We start from the raw sequence: 10,274 nt of genomic DNA on the forward strand, positions 1-10,274 counted from the left end.
ATACGTATTCATCTTTCACATAAATTATAAGCTTTTGGAGTCACTTTGTACAAATTTGAAATCGGATTAAAATAATTCAAGATAGTGGATCCAGTATGGCCGACAAAAATTTTAAATTCGATCGAATGAGGACGAAAAACTCTGTCCAGGGGTTTTAGGGGTCACCGATTATGAATCTGATATTAAATTTTGAAAATTCAGTCCAGCAAATTCGATTTTCATCCACCATATTGCATCCAGCATCTTGTATTTTCAAAATCTGGTTTCAGATTCGTAATGTCCAAAATCACAGAATACTATCTAATACTTGTAAAAGTCAACTCGGATACAACATCGCGTGACTCAAGGGATTCCGTACGTCGAATTTATTAGTACAATTTCATGGTACAAATGGAATTACACAAGTTTGAAATAACTGGGAGACCCGACTATAGAGGAAAATCGAATGCAAACTTATTTTCACTCGTTATCACGGAGTCTACGTTATATTTGGGATTAATTAACACCATTGCTGATTCTACGAAGAGTTACCTGCAGCGTAGAACCTGAGGGAGCAGCATCTCCCATGAGAAATTTTCGTTAGCCGTCATTTCGCACCTCATCATCGAGGAGAACCAGCTCGGCTCGTTCTCTAAGGGTCGTCAGGTTGCGAATCTTTTGAGGACGTGTATAATAAGGTTGGTAGGTGGTTACCGAATAATCCGAATTAAAATAACGAGCGAACGACTTTCATTCGGATTTACGCTGCCGAGTTTCCCAGATAATTAAGTCTGCAAATGAGAAATCGATCTTCCGCAGCCTCATTTCTGTTCCATGCGAGCGATGATGAGGCGACGGATTCCTTCTTCTATTATTTTTTTTCTTAAGGGTATTTTTCTCGACCTTGTAGGGTGTATTTAGAAATTTTCATCGGTGTCATCAGGTCAAAAAGAAGATAAACTAAATGTGAATTGACCTCCTCAGAAATTCAGATACGTAAAACCGGCATCGGTGGTGAAAATTAAGAAAAATTACATCAAAGAACAGAGAAAGGTCAAAATAAGCGCGTCAATTTTATTTGTTCTGTTCTTTAGGTACCATTTTATTTGAGTGTAATTAGTCAAAAATATTTATAATCAAGACGGAAAAATCCTTTGGTGACCTGTTGCAAATCAAAATGGTGATAATAGAAAAATAATCAACATTTTTTTTCGCCACTTTGATTTGCAACAGGTCGCCAATCGTTTTTTTCCACTTGATTATTCCAATGTTTGATTAATTACGCTTGAATAAAATGGCACCTAAAGAACCAGACAAATGAAAATTTTCTCGCTCAACAACCTGAAAAATTTCTACTTCTTCTATTATCGTTACATTTTGAAGATAACTGTGGATAATAAGCCAAAAACCGCAATCAAAATATTAACAATTTTTTTCGATAATCGACATCTGACGTATTTGTATTTTGTTTTTCTTAGAAATTTCTCACCAAGAACTTAATTTCCAATTCACGAATTACTTACTGCAATTTTAGCATGCATAAATTTTATTATCCTCAACTTGTGCTGTAATGTAGTCCAGGCCTTACGAATAAAGTATGTTGACCACGTGCGACGACTTCTTCAACCATTCCATTCTTCCTCAATAATTCGACTTCAACGAATGCCAATGGTTCCAAGAGTTTGGAGACCTTAGCCTCGATTAGTATCAAATCGCCGACGGAAGCTCGTTGACTTAGTCTGCAAATTATAATTTATTTGAAAAGATCATAACCCATTTACTGTACGGGAGGCAAAATTGCATTTGAATGTAACATAATTTACGAGACATGAATGTTCGTCGATACTCCCGAGAATCCGTCTCCATGAACCAACAGTGCGTGGCTGGATAAAACGTCGATTAACGTTGTCGTCAGCCCTGGATGTAAGTGTCCTTCAGTATTGATGTGATCTTCGGTTACGGTGAATTTTACTTTGGCCTGTCCGTTTTCCAAAGAAAGATAATTCAGCTGGACGAAAAAGCAGATCTTATTGTCGATGAATCATCTTTGTTTCATAATACCAGTTTATAATATATAACTCACCATTTTGAGATTGCGCTCGAATTTTTTCGTCTTACTTATATATTCCGCTATTAGTTTGAGGAATTCTGCACCGCGAGTCATGGTTACCGACTATACAAGTCTCAGAGATGACGACTTGTGGCAATCGATTTCTAAACCATCACCGATGAAGTCGTATGCTTGTACAAATCTACGCATATACATGAATATTTACGTACGTAGACATACAACACACTTTGCGTTATCTTATCCTCGTTCACAATCATATCAATGGAATATAACATTGGTTACACCAACCGTCATTTGGGAAGTAGTCAGAAGTCGTTCGTAATACAAACTCTGTCTACTTGTTCATTCCTCTTTACACTAAGGTGGGTCAGTCGAAACAAAGTATTTCAAGAGCTCTGAGGATTAGAAGAGCTTCTAAGTTATACGAGTATAACATGGAAGTGGAAACTCTCAATGGTTCAATTCTATATCACTATTATAGCCACGGTATTAGAAATCTGTTCAAGGTCAACTTCAAGCCTAGTTTGAGTGAACCAATACTATTAATGCAACTCGCCAGTATCTTTGCTGATAAGGGGAAGAAACCACGTGACATAGCGGTTGAGTCGTGAGACAAGATAAAAAATTTGATTTGAGGACAAGGTGAAATAGTAATACAAGATCTTGAACTGAAGATACGATGCAGAAGGCTTGTTGTTTTAGCTAGTCGCAAGTGGAGTACCTACGTTGGGTAGGGAAGCATAATTGTTTTTCGAAAAGTGTTCGTATGGAGAAAAATTCAGAGTAACTGTAATACATCACGGATGCGCTAATTTTGATCGAGATGAAATGAATGTTCCGTGTATAAGACAGTATTTAACGCAGTGTCCTGATTTAAAGACCTAAAAAGGTCATTGATAGCGTTTTTTTTTTTTTTTTTTTTTTTTGAAAGGGAGAGATAGAACGAAGCTTCTTATGACTTCGATTGTATTTTAACACACATTCAAAGGTACGAGTAAAGATTTATATCATCCAACAGTCGCTGATCGGCAGCGTAGTAGCTGACCCGTTAACTGGAAAATATATCTTTAGTCAACGGCTAACCGTCGAAGGGCCTAACCGCTTGAGTCTGGAATCGGCAGGAAAGATGATGTGCGTATTTCTTGTCTGAAATGAAAAAACTGAAATTATTATTCATCTTATGATCATACATCATAGATCATACATCAAATTTCATCAAAAAATACCACAGTACAATCAGACAAGTACTTACAGATTTGAAACACGACGCGCAGCAATTTTAGTTCTAACTGAACGAGATTATTGTCTTGGATTCCTAGGTATACTATGCGAACTACTTACCAATTGCAATTTGTTGATCTTGGTAGTTTGGTTTTTTGTTCGGATTCAAAGTGTTATCTGAATCATGCATATTGGTTTGATAGTACGAAACATGACGTGAATCAAACTCATAAGCTTGAAAATTAGTCATGAAAGTCAAAAGTCACCAGGTCAAGGAACTGGACAGCCAAACCCACGGAGCGCTTGTCCTCGAGGTCGAGATCCACCAGGCGGAGGATCTCGACAGATAAATCTACGGAAAATTAGTCCTGAAGGTCCAAAGTCACCAGGTCAAGGATCTGGGCAGCCAGCATAACGGAGCGCTGGTCCTGGAAGTGAAGTTTCACCAGGCAGTGGAAGTTGAGCGCAGAAACTATGGAGTGCTACTCCTGGAAGTCGAGTTTCACCAGGTAGTGGACCTCGAGCGCAAAACCTACGGAGCGCTCATTCCTGAAGTCGAGTTTCACCAATTAGTGATCTTGGAGCGCAGGAACCTACGTAGCGCTGGTCCCTGACGTTGAGTTTCACCAGGTAGCGGACCTGGAGCGCAGATACCACGGAGCGCTTGTCGTGGAAGTCGAGTTTCGCCAGGTAGTGGAACTGAAGCGCAGGAACCATGGAACGCTACTCCTGGAAGTCGAGTTTCACCAGGTAGTGGACCTCGAGCGCAAAACCTACGGAGCGCTCATTCCTGAAGTCGAGTTTCACCAGGTAGCAGACCTGGAGCGCAGGAACCACGGAGCGCTTGTTCTGGAAGTCGAGTTTCACCAGGAAATGGATCCGGAGCGCAGGATCCAGGTGGTAGAGAACTCAGTCCTCGAAATCTGCGGAGCGCGGGTCTCACACGTCTTCTCTACCACGCGGTTGTTTCCAGACTGAGTAATTCGGCTCGCTGATTTTCGTAGTCGATGATTACTGTGGATCGATGACGTCAAGAGAAAAAAAATTTTCGACGACGTCACTTTCTGAAGATCCAAACATCCGAACATTCAAACTTTGGTTCCTAACTTCAATACTATGTATGATGTGTGATGTATGATGTATGATGTATGATGTGTGATGTATGATTAATAATGATTTCAGTTTTCACATTGGGGATAAGAAATACGCGCTTTATCTTTCCTGTCGGATCCAGTCTTAAGCAGCTAGGCCCTTCGATGGTTAGCCGTTTACTAAAGATATATTTTCCAGTTAACGGGTCAGCTAATAAAGCTGCCGTTCTGCGACAGTTGGATGATACAAATCTTCACTCGTACCTTTAAATATGTGTCAAAATACACCTGAAGTTATGAGAATTACTATATAGGCGTGTAACATCTCTGTCAAGACTGATTCAAATAAAAGATAAATATTATATTGTTTTATTTTTATTTTTTCATATCATAAGTTGAAACTCACTTCAAGAGAAGGTGCTTACGATTAGCGTTTCACAGATCTGCCCGTCTCCAGATGAGATTGGTCGATTATTCTGACTTCTGGTGTCTCTGTAAATGAGGTGCAGATTTTGAATAGATGCAATCTTCCTGTTTAATCGAATTATCCAAATGTTCAATCAAACTCTACCTACTTTCAAAATTATACGTGATGACAAAATAACGTATAAAGAATGAAATTTTTCTAGCGTGTATGTTTATCTGTGGGTTGTATTAAATCGGGTTGCCAACTTCTTGTTCAGTAATGATAGACGCTGAGTTGACGTGAAGATTATCTGCACTAATCCGTGTATAAGAATGAAACCGACAGTGACGTAAATAATTGTTTTTCAGTCAAACTTTCCATGGCGTGATTGAAAACTTCAAACTCCCGTCAGTACGGATGAATTTTTTGCCGTGAGAACGTTCCTCAATTTTTTGCAATTATTCTTTCCGACTGCATTAACGGACGAAAGTCTCGAAGCGACCCTCGAAATTCATTCCCGTCCCATCACATCTCCAAAAGTTAGGACAGGCAAGAGGATTAGTCTGATTTAAGGGGATATGGTCTTCTCAGACTTTTGACCGCTGCTAAGTGGCTACAAACTTATAGGAAAGACAGTTCCAAGATGGATTGGAGCTTTACGACCGGATACTTCCGAAACTAGGGATCGTAAAGCTCGGTAATTATGGGAGATCAGTTCACGCAGTTCCATACGAACGACAAATTATCCGAATCATAGTGAAACTCATCACCCGTTAGGCGGTGGAATTAGATGAACCAAAAATTCTTAGTCACTGGTCAAGAACAATTAGAAATCATTGTCGGATGAATCGACCTGCACTGAGAAAATTTTTATTTGTTACAGTAACTAGAAAAATTCAGTAAAACAGGTATCGTTGAAGAAACTGTTTGAATATTGTTGGAATTACAGAGAACGAGGTACCTACGAGTAACCATTTTTCTCTAATGTCGGTCCTTTAACCGGAACTAAAAATTTCTCTCAGTGTGTTTTCTTCGCTTGGCTTTCACGCCATGACAAAAATTGAGGCGAGAAATGAAAAAAATTAGGTGCAAAAATGCAGCCGAGGGCATCTTTTTTTTCTACAATCACTATTTCGGTGGACAATTGTCCTCGTCCCCCATGCCCAGCCAGAATCAGTCCCATCAAACATTTCCTTTGAAGGCACGAGGATCAAACGAATACATCGACGGTGGAGGAGACGAAGCATTCGGAGGGGGAGGCGTCCGCTCCTCCAACGCAAACGCTAACGAGTTAATGGGTTTCCCTGCGTATTTCCCCATTCCCATTTCCCGTTCCCCCATAAGCCTTGGCTAAATTGCATCGGCGTGAATCTTTGAGGAACTTGGGAGAAATTTTGAGAGCAATTTCAAACGAGCTGACTCCCGCATAACCAGTCAACGGCATGTTTTATGCAACAAAAGTTAACTGCGTCAGGCGTAACGCGCGAATTTTGATAACCAATGATACACGAAATCACTACACGCGATATCCCTGCCAAAAATAATCATGTGTCAAATTATAAAACGTTATGAATGAAATTCACGTGTAACTTATTGCATGATTTATTTTGGAAATTCGATAAAATATGTAAAAAATTACAAGAGCACAAGTATCCTTAGTATGATTCCTTTGTTTCATTCCGAAGTCTATATTTCAGCTGAAACTTCGACTCAGCATTACTGGGTTCTATAATTTATAATTTTTTTTATGAACTTCGAAGAATCTACTAATAATAAATGCAATGAATTAATAAATTATGAAGCGTGTAAGCATTCGAAGTTATTACAAGTTTTGATGACAAGATGAAATCGCAGAGCCTTTTTACCTATTTCTGTGCTATGATGGATTACAAGTGAAAAAATGACCACTAAATCCGGGTGAATTTGGAGAAAAAAATGTGTTCAAGAAGAGACTCGCGGGTTGTTTCCGCATAAAATAAAGCGACGTCCCATATTGTGAATATCGATAAATAAATCTTATACTTACGGTGGAAATGTAAACCGCAGCGAATAGGTCGTGGGCTTAGGCTGTAGCATATGTAACGTATCTTCGAGTAAATATTGCGCTCATTCTTCACGTTTTACATATGTCTACTATATACAACGCGATTCGTATATCAGGGTGTTGCAGGAAAAAATAATTTGCGGATTTCCATCGTGGCAGCATCTGAAAAGTTTGTTAAGGTTCAAAAAAAAAAATAAAATAAATAAATAAATAAAAATTCACTGAAAAAACGATCGTTGTATGTTACGGCTAAGATGGGCGTTCATTGAATATTTTACTTTTTTTCTGTTGCTGAGAGAAAGCTGAGATTTTTTCAGCGGGGAATTCGAATTTTCAGAGTGGGACATCGGTTATTTATCAAATTGTTATAATCGTATATTACTAAGATCCTTCTGTAAATACAATACTATAAAATACTATAAATACAAACACAATCAGTTAACAAGCTTTCGTAGACGTATTCATAGTTCTTCTCACCAATTTTTATGCTTAGATAAATTTACGTAAGTGCCGACGTCGTACTTAGTGGACTAACGACGTCACTCCGTCTTCCAGGAGTCATATAAACACCAAGAATTTCCGAGTTCAGCGTGGGTAATTGTCTCAACTCCCATAAGGAATAAAAGAAAAGCAGAGAGACCGAAAGAGTCAGACAGCGAAAAGGAAATAAAGATCCGCCTGAAAGGTAAGATACTTTCCTAGGAAAGAAGCAACGTTTGCTCAACGAGGTGTCAGATTCAAAACCAGAATTCCTCGTGTTTTTGTCCAATACGAATAATGGACGGCGAACCATCTGGGGGAAGAAATATTCAGTCGGAAAATTTTGAAGAATGACGGAAAGATCACGCATGAGTTAAAATGCACACACCTTTGATTTGAACGAAAAGAACTTTCCACTAAAGTGTTTTCAACAATTCTGTAAATTGCTAAAATTTTACGCGACACTTTACAAACTCTCACGACCGTTTTGTCTCTCACCAGTAATCAATATACAATGAGCTTAATGTTTTTCCACTTTACAAAAGCACGCGAAACAGTTCAAGCGATATTGTTATGTACAGAATCGGATTGCTGATAAGTACACAGAGAAGTGTAATATTCAATGAGATCGAATATTTACTCGAATATAAACTTTGATTGATCCATTGAACAGAGTTTGTTCAGCAGATATTGTAATAATACGCGTTGAGCTCCGAATCGAAATCGAATTGCCAATCGGTTGATTACGCTTGTCGAATGTAGGTCCGAGTTGTCTACTGCAGGGTGTGCATCGTAAAATGTGTGGAAAAGAAAAAGATGGAAGAAGCTGCGGAAAGTGAGAGGGAAATTGTTAAAAACCCCCGCCATCGGTTCGAACTTATCTCACGGTCGAAAAATCAGATCCAGTCGTTGAACCTCGTTATCGAATACTGATTCCGCCCTCGCGAATACATTTCAGGGACCGCTCGTGGAGGCGGTTAGATATCCTCCAGGAGTTGGAATAAATATGCAAGTGAACCATCTGGCGCGAGTCCAATTTGAAGGTGAGCCAGGCGCGAAGGGACGAGAAGAGAAGCTGAGCGAAGGGAAGAGAAGGGAAGGGGTGTGGAAGTGGATGGAAACCAGGAGAGTGGTCAGTGGGATGGGGCGGTGGATCGACGAGGAGAGGAAAAGGAAGAGGAAAAGGAAAAGGAAAAGGAAAAGGAAAAGGGAGGAGGGTCACGTTCCACTGAGGGTCACACAGCATCAATAACGCAGGAGGCCTGAAGCTGGTGCGATTCGAGGGCCGAACTCCTCGAGCCAATCTCACCTATAGGAGAGAGCTTGGCGCCTATCTTCTCGCCCATGGACGAGGGCCTTTTACCTATCACCTGTGTATCCCTTAGAGTGCTTTATTTATACTTATGTATAAATCCTCCATTAGAGGTATACATCGGCTGTTCTCCGCTCTGATTTCGAAAGTGGGCGGGGTTGAGGTTTGTAACGATTTTAATTTCTTCTAACATTTACGCAATAGAAATGCAGAAAAAGATACGAACACGTGAAATCAGACACCAAGAGAAATTGAGTCTTTGGGATGATTTTTGGAACTTTGATTTTTTTCTTTTATTTCTACACCCTTTCTTACTTTCGTTATTTTATGGTCACAGTATAAAAGGGACGCTACTCGTCGCTGGTCTAACAAACTTAGCTTCGTAGTTTAAAAAAAACACACACACGTAATCAATAACAAATAACACACATATGTATAAATGAAAAGATAAAACGATGGGTGAGGAGAAAATTGTCCGTAAAATAAAATTGAGACGAGAGAGGTTTTTCGAGTCAGATGTAGAGATGCGTGTATAAAAGACGGCGACGATGTTAAAAATTGATAAAAAATATTGAAATTGAAGTCTTTGTAATCCTCGGTCCCGTAGTCAGTTAAAATTTTTACCTGGCCAGAATTAACGCTTCAACTCACTCTTATGACACGTCTTATATTATTGAACTACGTAGATCTATTAATTCTCTCTCTCTTTCTCTCTCACTTCTCCTATTTCCACTACGAATCGTCACAAGTTCCGCATTTGAAAAGTTCCGAAAGCATTTATTTCCGAATTATTTCCTGACGAAACTTGAAGTGAAGAAATCAAACTCTGAAGAAATCATAAAGTTTCGAATGATCGAAAACCCGACGGCTCGAAATTCTCATGTAACGGAATCCCCGTTTTCTGTTACAATGATTTCTATTAAATATTGAATAATTTCGTCGATCTAATTTTCTTCATTCGGTTTTGATGTATCACCTTTTGCAATTTTGACAAATTAGTTTATACGTTTTCATAGCTTTGATCTTGTTTGATTGTAACGAATATTTAGATTTTATTATAAGGCGTATATTTCATAAACTTTTAGTTTTTCTGAATTTGGAACCTTCGGAACTTTTCAAATTCGGAATTTCGACCCCACACCGAAAGTGGAATTCTTTTGTAAATGTGGATAACCGGTCATTTTTCACAAAATATGAGTATAAAATTAGTTTCAAGTACCTACTGCGGAGGTTGGAGGGAAAAGAAACGAATCATTACTATTATATGAAAATAATAAACTTGATGCTCGTTTGGTTTTTTGTCGATTTTCTCTGTAACACGTTTTCAATTAATTGTAGTACATTCTTTTCTCTTTGAACGAAAACTTCTATGTGTACATTTGCTTAATTATTCAATTGTGTTTCACGTCTCTTCCTTCGGATCAACTAATTGTAAGTAGATATTTAAAGCTTGTTACGGCACCGACGCTGCAGCAGTTCAAACAATTAGTAGGTACAAAATTTATGAAGTGGAAGCGAGTAGCGTTCATGTAACGAAATACCGTGACTATTAAAACCATTAGCTTGCAATTTTAGGCGCGCTTTGAAGGAGTAGAGTTTGTTACATTCGCGTTACAAACTTCAGCCTCGTCAAACAATAATTTGATTGCCTCTTTATCAGTGCAGTCATT

The 10,274-nt window shown here is 38.8% G+C and overlaps 1 protein-coding gene across 2 annotated transcripts; it reads right to left on the reverse strand.

Moving 5' to 3' along the window:
• Positions 1–342: 342 nt before the first annotated feature.
• On the reverse strand, positions 343–2,365 carry LOC124179411 (putative esterase C31F10.02). 2 transcript variants are annotated; one of them, XM_046563739.1, is made up of 4 exons: positions 2,339–2,365; positions 2,063–2,231; positions 1,803–1,987; positions 343–1,718 (listed from the first exon to the last, which is right to left on the reverse strand). In XM_046563739.1, exons 2-4 carry the CDS (start codon positions 2,141–2,143, stop codon positions 1,535–1,537), a joined length of 450 nt encoding a protein of 149 aa, XP_046419695.1. In that variant the 5' UTR covers positions 2,144–2,231; positions 2,339–2,365; the 3' UTR covers positions 343–1,534. The 2 variants fall into 2 exon arrangements, with proteins under 2 accessions (XP_046419695.1, XP_046419696.1); XM_046563740.1 differs by lacking the exon at positions 2,339–2,365 and having other exon boundaries at positions 2,063–2,236.
• Positions 2,366–10,274: the final 7,909 nt, after the last annotated feature.

Source organism: Neodiprion fabricii, chromosome 4, assembly GCF_021155785.1.
Source record: "Neodiprion fabricii isolate iyNeoFabr1 chromosome 4, iyNeoFabr1.1, whole genome shotgun sequence".
Classification (NCBI taxonomy): domain Eukaryota; kingdom Metazoa; phylum Arthropoda; class Insecta; order Hymenoptera; family Diprionidae; genus Neodiprion; species Neodiprion fabricii.

What these genes read in the sequence shown, in the direction of transcription:
- LOC124179411 (XM_046563739.1), bottom strand. Translation starts at nt 2,143, where the DNA reads ATGACTCGCGGTGCAGAATTCCTCAAACTAATAGCGGAATATATAAGT. An exon ending in TCGAGCGCAATCTCAAAATG is followed by an intron (nt 1,988 to 2,062) that starts GTGAGTTATATA and finishes TTTTTCGTCCAG; the next exon opens with CTGAATTATCTTTCTTTGGA. An exon ending in TCGACGAACATTCATGTCTC is followed by an intron (nt 1,719 to 1,802) that starts GTAAATTATGTT and finishes TATAATTTGCAG; the next exon opens with ACTAAGTCAACGAGCTTCCG.